At 47.5% G+C, this 17942-nt stretch overlaps 1 protein-coding gene across 1 annotated transcript; it reads left to right on the top strand.

The window, feature by feature from the left end:
• Positions 1–13862: 13862 nt before the first annotated feature.
• sstr1b (somatostatin receptor 1b) lies at positions 13863–15435 on the top strand. The gene has a single exon (XM_028995712.1). The coding sequence runs from the start codon at positions 13985–13987 to the stop codon at positions 15095–15097; it is 1113 nt and encodes a 370-aa protein (XP_028851545.1). The 5' UTR covers positions 13863–13984; the 3' UTR covers positions 15098–15435.
• Positions 15436–17942: the final 2507 nt, after the last annotated feature.

The raw sequence follows: 17942 nt of genomic DNA, 5'->3' as shown, positions 1-17942 counted from the left end.
CGGCAGCGGCACTGTTGCAATATGGTAGGGGGGTGCAAATATACAGAACATGAGCCCTGTTTTATGTTCAAGCCGCAAAAAAACGTTGCATTCAGTTTGGCAGAGCTTTTTCTTCCTTGTAAGCAGGAGCCGTAAATGTGCTTTGCCGGCTGATGGAGCGACTGTCGCCACGTTTCGCCGGGGCCAGCGGTGGCTTCATGACGGATGAAGGAGCGTGATCCGGGACGGGGCCGGCGGCAGCTTCTCGGCTGAAACGAATGACTTCCTCCAGCTTCCCTCCGCAGCCGCCAGGGCTGATAAGGGTCACGATGCAGAACTGAAAAAGTCAAACCTTTAACCCTATAAAGTCTCAGTGGAATTATGGCTAAAAAAAAGAAAAAAACTCCAGTATGGCAATATATTGATAAGAAAGTCACAATGATGAGCTCTATAAGAAAATATTCGCCAATAATGGCCACACATTGGTGAGAGAAAGTCACAAATGATGAGCTCTATAAGAAACTTATTCACCAATAATGTCCATACATTGTGAGAAAAGTCCCAATGATGAGCTCTATAAGAACTTATTCACCAATAATGTCCTACATTGGTGAGAGGAACATGGAGAAAGTCCCAATGATGAGCTCTATAAGAACTTATTCACCAATAATGTCCATACATTGGTGAGAAAGTCACAATGATGAGCTCTATAAGAACTTATTCACCAATAATGGCCATACATTGATGAGAAAGTCCCAATGATGAGCTCTATAAGAACTTATTCACCAATAATGTCCATACATTGGTGAGAAAGTCCCAATGATGAGCTCTATAAGAACTTATTCACCAATAATGTCCATACATTGGTGAGAAAGTCCCAATGATGAGCTCTATAAGAACTTATTCACCAATAATGGCCATACATTGATGAGAAAGTCCCAATGATGAGCTCTATAAGAACTTATTCACCAATAATGTCCATACATTGGTGAGAAAGTCACAATGATGAGCTCTATAAGAAATGATTAGTTTATTAAACAGTTCAAAAGCAGTCATGGCTTATGAGACACCGAGTTAAATTTGTTATAGGTGGTACAATTGGGCTTCCGTGGTGCATGAAAAGAGGGTGCAGAAGGTGGAGGTTCTTTTGCACAAGCGATAGATAGTACAGTCCATTTTCTCTTTTTTATTTTAAACCCAAAAAAAAAGAGAGATGAATTTTTAGAAGACTAAAAAGGAATATACAGAAAAAGTGTCTGAAGGCTGAAGTCGGCTATTCATTCCCTCTCGTAAGAGTCTCTGAAAAAAGGTTCGTTTCACGCGGTGGCCTCCTTCCGGCCTCAAGCTGAAAAACGGGAGCCGCTAAAATGCGCCGCGGCTGCAATTAACTCGATGCCCGCCGGTTCGGGCCTGTCACTCACGACCACTCTTTACCGCCTCAAAAAAAGGAACTCACGCTTCAAACAAATTAGCATTAAAAGAGCTTAATGAAGGCTTGGACCCCGCTGTAATCCGTAATTGGTGTTGTCCTCCATTAGAACCTTCTGAAACGCACCCTCAGCACGTGCACTTATCGCCATCAAAATGGCGTCATTGCCACCAAATAGCCCTTAACGGCAGGCCTTCAGCGCAGAGGGGCGTTCCTACGTGCTGATCACGCTGAGAGAGCCCTTGATCTGGAACGTCGCATGTGTGAAGAGGAGACCAGAGAGGGGCCGAGGGGGGTTAGAAACACACACACACACACACATATCTACACCAGCATAACCACATGCTAAATGCATTTTAAATTTCCATCTCGTTGCTGGGGAAACAGCGGTCCGCGGGGAATAATGAAAAGGAGACACCTTCAATGTAAACATTCCATCCCTGGTGGCTTTCAGGTTCCCTTCTCCATTCACACAGAATCCTGGGCCGCAACTGCATATTCTGACATTTCTTGACATGATGGACTTCATTTGTTCTGCTCCCACGTTCTCCGGCCGTACATGCGCTTTCGGACATTTTACCGGCCGACCCCGGAAGCTTGAGGCTCTCCCAGCGACTGCGACTTTCTTACATGTAGACGGAACCTTCCGGAGAGGAGACGTGAACCGGCCTTTGATCTGTCAGCGGCAGCAGTGGTGATTTCGAATCAATTCGGGAAAAATTACGGCGCTGGCAGCACTCCAGCATAGTTATTAGTGTAATGCATCCACAAACAGCGGCAGCTCGGATTAAGAGGAAAGATCGAGCCTTCCGAACCGCGAAATTCTTTGTTTGCTCTATACCGACAAATACCGAGAGCCACAATAATACATATATTTAAAAAAAACAACATGTGGGTGGTTGTAGCCTAGCGGGTAACACACTCGCCTGTGAACCAGAAGCCCAAGGTTCAAACCCCACTCACTACCATCATGTCCCTGAGCAAGACACTTAACCCTGAGCATCTCCAGGGGGGGACTGTCCCTGTAACTACTGATTGTAAGTCGCTCTGGATAAGTGAAGTGAAGTGATTGTGAAGCGATTTTCACTTGTGATACACAGCAGCACAGCACACGGTGCACACAGTGAAATTTGTCATCTGCTTTTAACCCATCACCCTGAGTGAGCAGTGGGCAGCCATGACAGGCCATGCTGGTCCTTTTGGGGATGGGAGGGGCATTTTATGTTATTAAGGTCAGATAAACAGAAGCTGCATCTCTCCACCTGAAGGTTCTGCAGGTTTTAGTAGGGCCTGCTTATGCCAGATGGCATAAGTGTGAACAGGTTTGTGTTTGAGGCACATTTTTGGACTCTTCTGTTCTATTTTGCCTTGCTGTTAGGGACAAAAGACGTTCGAACGTGGCATAGGGAGATCACTTGTCCGCCTTTCAGTTCTTCTCCTGATTTGGAGAATACAGACAATTACACGGCAATGCTGTATTACGAAGAACCACAACTGAACAATTCAGCCGGACTCCGTATCGCGTGAAATGACGTCACATGCCATTGTGAGGTGGCAATATGCTAAGGTATGGCACCGTTACGAATCATAAAAAAAATGATTGATATCGGTGGCAATTATTATTATCGGTGCAATTATCAATTATTCTTATCGACCTGGTTCTTTATCGATTCCCTTATCGATTCCCAACCACTGTAACAAAACAAAATAAATCAAAAATGTATTTATTTCGGATCCTTATATAGAGATTGTAAAGAAGTTCCGGCCTTCCCATGTCTGATTCCACATGCACACAGCCGAGATGTTCCTTTCAGAGCTGCAAATGGCTAGCGATGGGTTGGTGCTCAGCCGATTCGCTGATGCTAAATTGGCTCTAACGAGGCTTTACGGAGAGTGCAGACTGATAGGAGCACCAATCAGTATGTAGTAATGGCCCAATTATTATATAAGACTCAATTACTTTGGACTCAAACGACCCAGAGATGAGACGCTGCCTACAAACGGGATGGAAAAGAAGAGAGGAACAGCTAAATTTACGTCCTGACAATAATCGTAACATTTCTGCCTTGCAGGTACAAGAAGTATAAGACGGAGGTTCACAGATAGCCAAGCGTGCTGTTATTGTTATTCATTTTTTTTTTGGTTTCTGGTTCTGTTCAGTTCTGCAGGACCACACCGGTAAGTTTCGTAAAATACCCATCAGTCTTAAGATTTATTCACCAAAATTCCACTTGTGTCACCGACTCATACCTGTTGAATCCAAGACAATGTAAGACGTTAAAAATAAGCAACAAGTGGCCCATCATGTTGCCTTCTTTATAATAATTAATGTCAACTGTCAGTGTAATGATATGAATTATATATCGTCTGCTTGGTGCCCTTCCAGTCTCTGCCACCACAGTCACGCTGTGTGTGGCCTTTTTAATTGGCAGCTTTGTCTCCGTTTCTGGCAGAGCTGCCTCGGACCACCCCGTCCATAAGCCAACACTGATGACAGGCATTCAGCGATCAATCCTGTTCAATTAAGCATGAGACGTAACACCGTGTACACAAATAGAGCAAGTGCAAATGACAACATTTTGCTGAGTTCATGCCTGAAAAACACAAGAAAGAAAGAGACATGACTTGTTTGGCTTCTGGCCTTACCTATCGGATGAACACCCATCAGAAATCCCTTGCGCTCACTTTTTGGCAAGTATAGGCAAGGACAGGCCTCTATAATAGACCCTGACCGGTCCACCGATGTATTTGTACTTTCCAGAAACCCTGGTACAGATGCCCCACTGGTTGCCCGCAGACCCCTGGGACAAACTCAGGACGCATTGAAGGGATTATGTCCACCATCTGGTCAGGGAATGCTGGCCAATCTCAGGGATGGCTGGCTAGGCTACTGGCCAAATAATATGTAGTTCTGATGGTTTAGTTTTCATTGCTGACCAGTTTTATTTACCAATAAACACCAAATACAACCAGTCAAAACCTGCAAATAGCATACATATGTTCAGTTGTGTCTCGCAACCATCTTAACCAGCCAATGATAACCAGCGATACCCAACATATGCAACATATGCAGCATATACATGTTTAACTCGCCTGCCAACTGTGACCAGTGAAAACTGGTTACAAAACCAGTTGAGACCCTTGTGGCTCAGTTTAATTCTGATCACTTTAGCTCTAGTTCTCTGAGTTAATATGCCTTTTGCATTTACAGCATTTATCAGACGCCCTTATCCAGAGCGACTTACAATCAGTAGTTACAGTGACTGTCACCCTAGAGCAATTTAGGGTTACATGTCTTACTCAGGGACACACTGGTAGTAAGTGGGATTTGAACCTGGGTCTTTTGGTTCATAGGCGAGTGTGTTACCAACTAGGCTACTACCACCCTTTTGTTGTCAATTTAAGCAGGTATGTGAAGTCTGTAGTGTCCACAATCCAGTTAACTTACTGGCTAATTTAAATGGACCAATTTTTAAGACGTTGGATGAATATAAATGTGTTCCTGGGGAGGACATTTCCTCACATGGGTCATCCTACCACCGCTATGCCGGCAACTCATCTGCTCTGTTTCACCCTCATATGTACATGCCGCTTCCAAAATCTCAACATGTCTAACTGACATTCCACCTTTGGATGGCAGCCCCTCATCTAAAACTCAATGCCGCCAAAACCAAAGTAATTTTAAACCCTTGGTGAGCAGTGGGCGGCCATGAAAGGCGCCAGGGGGAGCAGTGTGTGGGGACGGTACCCTCATCAAGGGGACCTAAGTGGAGCCTTGATGGTTCGGTTTTTCCGATTACCAGTCCGCTTCCTTACCCACTAGGCCACCACTGCCTGTGGTCAAACTTGCAGACATCCAGCTTAACCATCTCAGTCAGGCTAAGCTGATCATGCTGGTTGGTTGTTTTAACGGGTGTGACCAGCTAAACTAAGACCTTAAGCTCAAGCTATCCAACTATTTTCAACTATGTTATTAAGTCTTAGCTGGTGTGTACTTGCAGGTCAAAGCCAAGGAAACTTAAAGTGAAGTGATTGTCACACGTGATACACAGCAGCACAGCACACAGTGCACACAGTGAAATTTGTCCTCTGCATTTAACCCATCACCCTGAGTGAGCAGTGGGCAGCCATGACAGGCGCCCGGGGAGCAGTGTGTGGGGACGGTGCTTTGCTCAGTGGCACCTCAGTGGTACCTTGGCAGATCGGGATTCGAACCAGCAACCTTCTGATTACGGGGCTGCTTCCTTAACCACTAGGCCACCACTGCCCTAGCTGGTCAGTCATCTTAACCACTGTAACCATGTTAAGATGAGCTGGTTCAAACTGGTCTTGAAATGATCCCACATTTAGTAAAGAATTCAGAATTCAACATTAACTCTTAAACCTAAAGCTTGCTCTAATATTTGATGACGGAGACAAGGCGCTTCCCATTCACTTATTGCGAGCTAAGCAGCTATGCGTTGAGCGAGAAACAATACACAGCTTCGTCTGAAGACATTGGATATTTCACATACATCGCAACTCTAAAGATTTTAATTTTAAAGTGGGGCAGTGGTGGCCGAGCAGACCAGGAAGCGGATTTTCACGACTGCTCAGGGTGATGGGCCCTAAACACAGCACGTCACAAAGTCCTGGTTCTGATAGATGCTCGTTCCTTGCCTCGCCGAAGCCGGCAGAGGAGCAGCTTGACTCATTTCCACACCACAGTTAGCCAGGGACATTTAAAGACGATTACAGATTCAAATATCCTTACATCACAGTTCTACCCGTCGAGCTGGACGCCTGTATGACGTTGCTACGCAACTGTAACAACAATCGCTTTTCCTGTCAAAAGCCAAATCAAACGACATTGTGCATTCACCGTCACGTGATTTATTCACAGCGGCTACATTATTGCATGAAATCAATAATCCGTTCCTTTTTGCTTTTGATTTCTACGTTTACCATACGCTCCCAAAACACAGATGTTGCATTTTAAGTTTATCTTATTTGTAATATATCATTCGGTTAACAATAAGAGTGAATATTTGTACGTTGGGCCGATAATAAAAATTCATAGTTAATTGCAATATATGTATTATTAATTGGGGGACCGGTTGAGGACGATTTATTTGACACACATCCTTTTTCCTGTGGCCTCGAACATTTTTTACACAGAAATTCACGGAGCAGATGAAGGAGCCAGGCAAGAATTCCCACTCGTTCCTTATCTTCATGAAAGCCCCGTGCATCTGTGGACTCCTGCTACGAGGGACGTGAGACGAGCGCTCTTTTACACTTCAAAGACTTCTGAGAGTTACGTGGAATGATGCGAAGCTCCTTAAACCACCGGTCTGTGGAGAGCGCAGCCAATCGTAAAAATACGTGCATTCACGGCTCAGGATTTTATTGGTCTGACGCTAATTCAGAAGAAGACAATTAAAGCATTAAGGACGTGCGTTCAAACGTACGCGTCGCAATCTCCAGATGTATTGTGGGTGAAGCGGGTACAAGCTGCAAAATCTCCGTACAGTAGCAACAAGGCACCGTCCACGCAACCTCAAGCGACCTTGCGGTCCAGAACCTGAATCCAGAATCCGTATTTGCAGGTAAGGTTGCCCACCGGCCCCTACACAAAGTAAAGTGAAGTGATTGTCACTCGTGAAACACAGCAGCACAGCACACGGTGCACACGGTGAAATTTGTCCTCTGCATTTAACCCATCACCCTGAGTGAGTAGTGGGCGGCCATGACAGGCGCCCGGGGAGCAGTGTGTGGGGAAGGTGCTTTGCTCAGTGGCACCTCAGTGGCACCTTGGCGGATCGGGATTCGAACCGGCAACCTCCTGATTACGGGGCCGCTAGGCCACCACTGCCCCATATGACCTTGGCACTGTTATGTATATGGGGAGGAAGGGAATAGAGATGCTCAGCAATTAAGCAATCAATTAACAGACGTAATACCTGCTGGGGCTGAGAGAGGGAGAGAGAGAGGGAGAGAGAGAGGGAGATTACAGCACGTGAACGAGAGGCTGAGAGCGAGCAGCTGCAGAGCGCCAGAGCACCGTGCCTGACAGCGAGCGAGCGAGCGAGCGAGACAGAGAGGGAGAGAGAGAGAAGGAGGGACCACCCAACCTAAGGATGCTGCAGATCGGAGGATGGCATCAGGAGGGGTGAGGGATTCCACGGCTCCTCGCCGCCCGTCCACGTCCTGAAGGAAGCGGAGCGTCTCAGAGGCTTGTGGCGGGAAGCTTTTTCACCTTTGTGAAGGATACCGTCTGCCTCCAATACGGTGAGGCGTGCAATTTCAGTTTCATCATTGTTTAATGCCATGAGAATTTTTCAAGTCAGTCAAAAGATAAAAAAAGCTGTTTTCTAAATTGTACAAATTTAACATAAAAAAAAAAAAAACGAGAAATTGATTGCTGAAAATGTATGGATTAATTAGTTTCATCCTGGAATGACATCTTAGGGGAAGAGATAAAAGTAAAAATCAACATGTCTTCATTATCTCACACCAGGAGCTGACCCTTTTTTCCCAGTGCACTCTGACTCGGACCTCTGGTCACTTAATGTACATTCGGTGGTGACCGGCTCGGGAAGAGTTGACACATGCCACTGCTGTGCAACTACCGAGCAACTGCGGTTAAAAAAAAAAAACACAGAGGATCCCCTACATTTACGTTTGCGGCATTTACCAGACGCCCTTATCCAGAGCGACTTACAGTCAGTAGTTACAGGGACAGTCCCCCCCCTGGGGACACTCAGGGTTAAGTGTCTTGCTCAGGGACACAATGGTAGTACGTGGTATTTGAACCTGGGTCTTCGGGTTCGCCGGCTGCATGTGAAGAAGATCTGGCAACGTGAGGATGTCTTGCTGATGGTGCACAGAGGGCAGCTGGAGCTTCGTGACAACTGGTTTGATTGGTGCCTGAGGTCTAGACAGAAATTGATCTGTTTCCTCGCTACAGTCATACTAAAGACACACACACACACACACACACACACACACACACGCTCCCTTGCGATCGACTGGAGCGTTATCAGCAATCAAAGCTGCTGCCAAGGCCTCGCGCTTGCTCCATGGCTGCCACGCCAGGGCTTGGCGGGGGCACTGAGCACGGGACGACTGGAATGTCCCTTCTGAGGCGCCCAATCCCGGCTTTATCCCTCGCAAATTGAAATGGTTCCGTGGCTGCTGGCCAAGGCTGAGCTCCCACCGTAACCACTGGGTTACCGGGGTGACGTTTGAGCTGATAAAAACACATTTTATATGAAATGAAAAACACGAATCCGAAAGGTCAGGGGGAGGTTGACCTTTCGCACGTTTAGGTCAGACTCCGGAATTAAAGAAAGATGGCGGCGTTGCACAGAGTGATCAGAATTGCTGCGGTTATTCCCTTCGTTGTGACTGAGCGAGCGGGACGGCATTCGAGGCGAAAATCAGCCGTGCCCAGCGATGCCTGGAAAATGCTGTCACGTTGCACGTTCCTGACGACCCCGGGAGTTGAGTCTCGCTTCGTTTAGGGTCTCTCTTCGTCGTCCATAGTGGTAACACTTGTCGCTCTGAGCTGCTGTAAAGGCCGATTTAAACCATCGTCACGTGACGCATTTGTCATGCGTCACGTTGAATGGGGTTGGCAGTTTCTCATCAGTACGTATAATGGCTTCTTCCTGCAAGAAGATGACTCAGGGAATTGTGGGTAATGCCTCTAGGAACGGGGCTACCATGATAAATTACACTGGACGAGAAGGCATCGTTTAGAGAAGACATCAATTTACACGATGCGTACATTTTCCGTCCCCTCCTTCAATCAGGTGATTTATACCACCAACCGTAATTGGCAACCTCACACGATTGAATAACTTCAAGAAATCTCAATCTGTTTAGAAGCTAAACCCACCCTGTCCCTGTCCTCTACCGGAATATGCCCCGCCCTCTTCTCTTCCATCCCTGCCTCTCGTTGACGACGGGACAGATCCGTGGTACACGAGTTATTTTATTATCTGTCTGATAATAAAAATGATGCATCGGTTGGTGATCGGCGATCATTTCCTTCCGGAATGAAGAGCAGCGTTGGAATTCTCCCTTTTTAACGCCATACGTGTTTTGGCTGCATTTTGTGGCTGTGCTCGACTGGCATTTGACTTGACGCTGTTTGACGCTTGACAGGATCTTGGCAGACGTGCACGCAGCGATTATTTGACGCACAGCCGGCTGAACGTCCGCGTGGACGTAGATTTAAACCAAGGAGCGAATTATCATGTTCGGAGAGGCAGAAAAACGGCTGGTTCAGACATCTGCGTGAACGAGGCCTTAAAGGGTTTTTTTTTTCTCTTTCATATCAGTCTTGTTGGTCCCCTAATACCGTGTCTGAAGCCTCTTTCCAAAATGATAGCCACTTTTAGCCTGTCCCACAACGAGATGTCCCCAGGGCACCGTGACGACGTAATTCCGGTGAAGCGCTCTTTACACCTATCGCCATGTCTAGCCACTGCAGGACCGTGGACAGGCAAAACAGGGGACCTTTAAGACGAGGCCTGTAACTCTAATCGAAATACCTCGGATTACATTATAATCGTCTGTGATGGTGCGAAGTGTCTCTTCTACAAAATTCCGGAATTCCACAATCCCCACTACCTTATATAGTGCAAAATATTGCACTTCCATAAAACACACCCTTTATGAAATAATATTATTCCAGCAATCGAACTAGCCGAGTGAAGCATTTCCGCGCACATTTTTAATGCTTGGGGAATGGTGAAAGACTGGTCGTCGTGTTAAAATACCGGCAGCCTTGACATAAATACCCATGCAACTGCAACGCCATGCAAACTGCAACAATTGGCAATCATGTCAATGACACAAATAAATTAGAAACATTACATTTTCCCGGCAAGCATATGCTAATAGTCATGCTAATATTTGCCCACTATAAATGGGAAATGATGAATTTGTGGATTCGAAGTCGCAATGCGGTTCGAATCCACAAAAAAAAAAAAGTGAAGGGATTGTCATTGTGATACACAGCAGCACAGCACACGGTGCACAGACTGAAATGTGTCCTCTGCATTTAACCATGCCCGGGGAGCAGCTACATAACCCATGCACAGGAAATTAGGTGCCCAATGGCTGTTATAACGGCTGGGCTATTTGATTCCTATATTTGTTTCCTTCCCTTAAATGAACATGCAACACAGTCTCCAAAAGTGTTAAATTAGATTGTCTAATTAAAAAAGAAAAGCTGATATGACACGGTCCACCATGCACAGATGTTGGGACAGTGTGAGCAGCCTGCCAACTTCTCCACGTTCATCTTCCAAATGCTGTCACTATTTTCTTCGGCAGAGCACTGCAATATATTTCAGCGTGCAAATAAATGATTCGAAAATGGCTCTCTGTCGTTTGCGGCTTGCATTGATCTTGCCCCGACCATCCAGCAGGAGGCCTCATCCCCCAACAGCCCTGCATGCAAGTCCATCTGGGCCTGGCAGATGTTCCAATCCATTCCACTGCCTCTTGTCGACGGCTGCGGTCGGCGGCAGAAGAGCATTCTTGAAATGTGTAGCGACGGCAATTAGCCCGGCCTCGGCACGCCACGGTGCGAAAACAGCTAAAAATGTACATGTATGGGGTTATTGCATGTGTGGGGTCTCACTGTTTATTAATCTCATTCTCTGTCTTTTTAGAAACTCAGAGAAGTAGAAAAATAAATAGATAAAATTGGATGTAAAAACTAAATAAACTAAATAAATGTAGTAAAAAATGAAATAATTGGAAAAAAAATCTATAATAATTTATAGCATACAATACTTCTTTTAGAATCCTATTTGGATCAGGTTTAATACAATGTGTTTTAAATGTGCGTTTCATTTAATGTTCAGTAAAATATTGAATTTATTTCATTTTCATATTCATTCCTTAGGGTGGTAGTAGCCTAGTGGTTTACACACTCGCCTATAACCCAGAAGACCCAGGTTCAAATCCCACATACTACCATTGTGTCCCTGAGCAAGACACTTAACACTGAAGTGTGTCCAGGGGGGGACTGTCCCTGTAACTACTGATTTTAAGTCGCTCTGGATAAGGGCGTCTGATAAATGCCGTAAATGTACATTTTTTGACAGTGCAATATGAGTGCAGCGCGATCGTATCACATGATACTGTTCGTAATGAAGTGCCGACGCTGAGAGCTTCCAGGCCCGGCGCTGTGTTCAGGGGAATGAAGTCTGCAGAATCTCCAGAGTTCCCTCACCCCGGCTGAGACGGTGTCTCTCCACCCCTGCGTAATGGCCATCGCCTCCCGGAACTGCAACCATAATTCACTTTGGCTTTCCTGGGCGAGATGGCCCAGCTGAGACTTGGTCGCCGGCGCCTCTCTCTCTCTCTCTCTCTCTCTCTCCCTCTCCCGCCTCGATCTCTCCAGTCCGGGTCATTTTCTCGTCTCTCTAGTGCCTGCTATTTCCTCCATCACGATATTGTGCACTACTGTCATTTGCTTTCACAGCGTCGCCCCACCCTCACTGTAAACTGACCCCCGACCCCAGACTCTCCCTTTCTTTCATCCGTGGCACTAGTTGCACCGCGTGACGTGAGGTTCCGGCGCTGCAGGCTGATAGTTTCTGGAAAATGAGTGGCCGTCGTGAACAAATCAGGAAGGGAATACGACTATGGAAATATGGCCACTGATAAATGACCATTCGTTGCGGTTGCTTGGGACCACTTGGCACGTTCCCATTTACATTCGACTGAATATGTAAGGTTAAAAAAAAAAGAACGCAGTGCACCGGGATTTTTGAAATATTTACTATGGAAAAGGCACCAAAAAAAAAAAACCAGCAACCCTCTCTAGCTGCGGAATAGAAGCGCTGGACCTCGCGACAACGGGCCCTGCGGACATGACGACAAACATCCGTCGTTTCTCTAAAGGCCCCGCCGCCGCGACGCCCTTGAACGGCCGCTTTCAATTCCGGCCACGAATGCAATTAGCCCCGCGCTCCCCTCCTGCAATGACAGGCCACCTCTGGCGGCGCCCCCGCCGGTCTCCGTGGCGGCCCTGCGGCTCGGAGACGGTCACCCCGACCGCCACAGGCTGAACCGGGCCCTGGCAGTGCGACAGTCCGAGTTCCAGCGTGGTATTACAGGTTATGTAATATGATATCTATACAGATGTCGGCTGTCGTTGCGTCCACGTTAGCAGCATACATTTTGTTTGCATAGAAACTTTCAAAAATGATGGTGAAATACGGTGAAAAGGTCACTTGCTTCATAATTTAATTCAAAAACAGAAACCTATGGTTTGTAGCAAAAGGGGATATTGTGGAAATAATGGTTGAAACATAAATACAGAAAAAATCATTCATACAGTCAACTTAATATGCTGAAGAGTTGAATGAAGTTAAATTACGGACCCATTTAAAAAAATCTGTCTCCACGGCACGTTGGCAGGGCCTTCACAATGCGGCGTCGGGGACACGCGTCTGAACCGGGCCCTGGCAGTGCGACAGTCTGAGTTCCAGCGTGGTATTAAAGGTTATGTAATATGATTTCTATGCAGATGTCGGGTGTCGATGCGTCCACATTAGCGGCATAAAACACTTTTTTTAGTAAAACAGGCTCGTCTATCAAACTCTCTTAAGTGAAGCTTTCACAAATACATTGCATAGAAACTTTTAAAAAATGTAATACGGTGAAAAGGTCACTTGCTTTCATAATTTAATTCAAAAACAGAAACCTATGGATTGTAGCAAAAGGAGATATTGTGGAAATAATGCTTGAAACATAAATACAGAAAAATTAATTTATACCGTCAACATTTTATACTGAGGAGTTGAATGAGATTAAATTACGAATACAAAAAAAATGACTGATCCACTAGTATATAAGATAATAAAGAATTATATGAGAATTGCCCGTGACTAAATATCCATCTAAAAATCGTTCTATAAGGATCAGGGGGAGAATATCGGTGTCGGATCTCAACCATAACCAGATAGCTTTGGTTTTGATCACGCTGGATCCAATATGTTAAAAAGAATCCTTATGTTTGCCTTCACAGGACAACGGAAGGACGCATTTAACTACGGTAGAACGGGACGGGCAGCCTTCACCGCCGTGGATGCAGCGTCCATCATCGACCTCGTCAAGGACCCACCGCAGTTGGAAATAACAAGACCCGTCGCGGCACGGTCCGACGCCGGGACCCCGGAACGCCCCGGCGGGGTGAAGAATCCGGCTCCGCAGCTGCCAGGAATGTGTGCATGAGCGATATTCCGCGGGCCCGCCCCACTTTCCCACCGAACCCACCGCAGAGGAGCACCTGCGGCGCGGCCCCAGCCAAAAAAAGAGTGGGGTTTATTTGCTTCTGCGGCCGCCGGAGGAACTCCGGGCCCGACTTTGCCGAGGGCCCTCTTTAGCTTGGCGTGCTGAGAATGCCAAGGACTTAACCATAATACCTCAGATTGGCCCACTGGGACGAGACCAAGGTACTTCTGAGAAGAAGGCCCCGTCTCCAATGGGGCCTTTAGTACTTCTGGTCCTTCCTCGTGCCACGGCCGGTCGGCACTTCCTTTTTGACGAACGCGCGAAGTGAAAAGGATGGATGTGGTTGGGGCCAACGGTAGCGCAGAGGATCCGTACCCCACGGGACCTCCGTCCAACCACACCGGCGACTACGAGGACTACGAGCCGGAGCCCGACGCCAGCAAGATCATCATTCCCTCCATCTACGCCCTGGTGTGTTGCGTGGGACTGACGGGCAACGCCATGGTCATCTACGTCATCCTCAAGTACGCCAAGATGAAGACGGCCACCAACATCTACATCCTGAACCTGGCCATCGCGGACGAGCTCTTCATGCTCAGCGTCCCGTTCCTGGCCACGTCGGCGGCCGTGCACCACTGGCCGTTCGGCTCGCTCATGTGCCGCCTGGTGCTCAGCGTGGACGGCATCAACATGTTCACCAGCATCTTCTGCCTGACGGTGCTGAGCGTGGACCGCTACATTGCCGTGGTCCACCCCATCAAGGCCGCGCGCTACCGCCGGCCCACCGTGGCCAAGGTGGTGAACGTGTGCGTGTGGGGGCTGTCGCTGGTGGTGATCCTTCCCATCATCGTGTTCGCCGACACCGTGCCGGCGCAGGACGGCGGCGTGGACTGCAACTTCCTGTGGCCCGAGGCGTGGTGGTCGGAGGCGTTCGTGGTCTACACCTTCCTCCTGGGCTTCCTGCTGCCGGTGGCGGCCATTTGCCTGTGCTACTGCCTGATCGTGGCCCGGATGCGGGCGGTGGGCCTCAAGGCCGGCTGGCTGCAGCGGCGGCGCTCGGAGAAGAAGATCACGAGGATGGTGCTCCTGGTGGTGGCGGTGTTCGTGGTCTGCTGGATGCCCTTCTACATCGTCCAGCTGGTCAGCGTCTTCCGCCGGCCGCCCAACCCCATGGTGACGCAACTCTTCGTCATCCTCAGCTACGCCAACAGCGGCGCCAACCCCATCCTGTACGGCTTCGTTTCCGACAACTTCCGCCGCTCCTTCCAGCGCATCGTCTGCTTCCGCTGGCTGGAGAGCGGGCTGGACGCCGAGCAGGTGGACTACTGCGCCGTGGCCCTCAAGCGGCAGGCCACCTGCGGCCCGCAGGACTTCCCCAAGGAGTGCCTGGCCTCCGACGTGCTGTTCCGCAACGGGACCTGCACCTCTCGCACCACCACCCTCTGAACCTCCCGCCCACCGACCAGCAGCCGCCGGGCGGAGAAGATGACGGGACGCGTCCCACGCGCGCAGTCGGGTTCTGAGCATTCACCTCTGCCTTCTGATCGGATGGGCGTGGCTTTGACCGCTGAGGACACGGAATAAAGAAGCACAGGTGACGGAGAGAAATACATAAACCCGCTTTTTCTTTACACGAAGGACCAAAGGCTTCTGTTCAGCACGACGTTCCTGACTCTCTCAATGTCTCCTTGTTCAATGCAATACAGTACAGGCCAAACATCTGGACACGTCTTCTCATTCGATGTGTTTTCTTTATTTTCATGACCATTTACGTTGGTAGATTCTCACTGAAGGCATCAAAACTATGAATGAACACATGTGGAGTTATGGACATAGGAAAAGGTGAAATAAGTGAAAACATGTTTTATATTCTAGTTTCTTTGCTCTGATTCCTGCTTTGCACACTCTTGGCATTCTCTCGATGAGCTTCAAGAGGTCGTCACCTGAAATGCTTCTCCAACAGTCTTGAAGGAGTTCCCAGAGGTGTTTAGCACTTGTTGGTCCAGCTCACCCCAAACCATCTGGACTGGGTTCAGGTCCGGTGACTGTGGAGGCCAGGTCTCCACTTTTTGTTAAGTACAGAACTCCACATGTGTTCATTCATAGTTTTGATGCCTTCAGTGAGAATCTACCAACGTAAATGGTCATGAAAATAAAGAAAACACGTTAAATGCGAAGGTGTGTCCAAACTTTTGGCCCGTACTGTATTTTTCCGTGTTGTTTTTAATGCATCTATTTATTCCTTTAATGTCGTTTGGCCTAATTTGAGATTTTAATTATGCTGCAACAAGCGCACTTCCCTGCTTACATGCCAAAAGCAAAAAAAAAAACTGGCAAAAATGCATTGATGGCTGTGCTGCTTTGTGGGCCTCTATGATTGTCTGCCAAAGCGTCTGATTGGCTGCCGAGAGTTTTTGCTTTTAGTGGTTTTCATGTTCGGAATAATTAATCTTCGCGAAACATGTTCCAAACTCGGGCTCGGCGGACTCCCCGAAGTTAATGTTTCTCTGTGCGTGTACTGACTGGATAACATTCACGTCGACTCGAATTATGTGAGTATATGTGGGTCACTGGAAATTTGTTTACTTAATAAGTCATAAAATTGTGCATTGCTCATGAATAAACTATTTTTACCAGTGCAAATATCTTCCTTACTACCAGTACAAATTAAATTGAGTTAACTCTTCCGTGGACATGGAAATGCTGTAAATGCTATACTAATTCATAATTCATCCGCGGGACAAAATGTCTCAAGCCTGCTGAGAAAAATGCACTTCTGTTCATAAATTGTACATTTTTTGTTGTTGTTGTAGATGTTGAATCAGATTATACTGAAAAAAAAAAAAAAAAAAAAAGATTAACGTGAAAGCTTTCCATTTTGCAATTTGACGCTTTAATTACGCCGGTACATTACACCCCGGGGGGTGTAATTAATAACGCATGAAAGAAGTGTCTAATTCATGGCAGGTGTCAGTTACTTTACCATTTAGTGTTTGTTTGGCTACCAACAACCTGGAATGATGAAGTGAGATCGTCGCTGTGAAACACTGCAGCACAGCACACGGTGACACAACGAATTGTGTCCTCTGCTTTCACCTAACCATCACTTTTGGTGAGCGGTGGGCGGCCATGACAGGCGCCCGGGGAGCAGTGTGTGGGGACGGTGCTTTGCTCAGTGGCACCTTGGCGGATCGGGATTCGAACCGGCCACCTTCTGATTACTGGGCTGCTTCCTTAACCACTAGGCCACCACTGCCCCAATGATGGCTTACCATCAGTGAGTGAAGTCATTGTCACTTGTGATACACAGCAGCACAGCACACAGTGAAATTTGTCCTCTGCATTTAACCCATCACCCTTGTTGAGCAGTGGGCAGCCATGACAGGCGGGGCCGCTTCCTTAATCACTAGGCCACCACTGCCCCTTAACACTAACACCACTTCAACTTAAACTACATGTAAACGTGTAAATTTGACTGAATTCGTACTGAAGAAAAATTCTCAACGTCAGATGAACACGCCCAAAAAATAATTGGCCAAAATACTCACAAGCAAATTTCACTGACAAAATGCCATTGGGAATGTTACGTTGCTTTTTTTTTTTATTAATAATTTTGTTAATAATTAATAATCATCTTGATTCCAGACCCGTGTTGAAAAGTGATTTCTGATGAGACTTCCGGCTGGGTCGGAGCCTTTTTAATCGGAGGTTTGGAGATTTGCGACTCCACCTCCTGCCCGGGCTCCTTCTCTGCTGGAGAAGAGCCCATTCGCTTTGCCGCATTATCTCAGGCACTTATGGCCGCCCAATGGGGCCCTTGTGCACGGTGACCCCAGACTGACCTCCCACAATGCATTTTATGGATGTGCGGGGTTTCGGGATCTCTCCCGCTGGCCAAAGAATGCGTTGTTATTCCGCTTCGCGTCCTTGTTGTGATGCACCGTGAGTCCGAACGTGCAAATCTAAATGCAAATGCCGCAGATTCAAAAATGAGAATAATAAATGCATTTTCATGTCGCGGCACGGCCCTTTTGTTGGGGCGGGCGTGTGTTTTCCCCTGATAAGCTGCAGTGTAAAAATGCAGCCCCGGTCCTGTGACGAAGGGAAGAACTCTGGTGATGATGCACGATGACACGTTGTTACGGCGAATGATGAATCTTCGTCTGGCTCGCACCATCACTCACGCCGGCCATGTGTCCGGTCGATTCTCCTCCCCTGTCCGGCGAGTCGTGTTACGCTGGGGAGAAGGCGGAGGCGTGGACGGCCTTCAAAGCGGAAAGGAAACGTCCCT

The sequence above is a fragment of the Denticeps clupeoides genome, chromosome 1 (genome assembly GCF_900700375.1).
Source record: "Denticeps clupeoides chromosome 1, fDenClu1.1, whole genome shotgun sequence".
Taxonomy (NCBI): domain Eukaryota; kingdom Metazoa; phylum Chordata; class Actinopteri; order Clupeiformes; family Denticipitidae; genus Denticeps; species Denticeps clupeoides.
The sequence above is the reverse complement of the archived record's forward strand: the minus strand, read 5'-3'. Positions and strand labels throughout refer to the sequence as shown.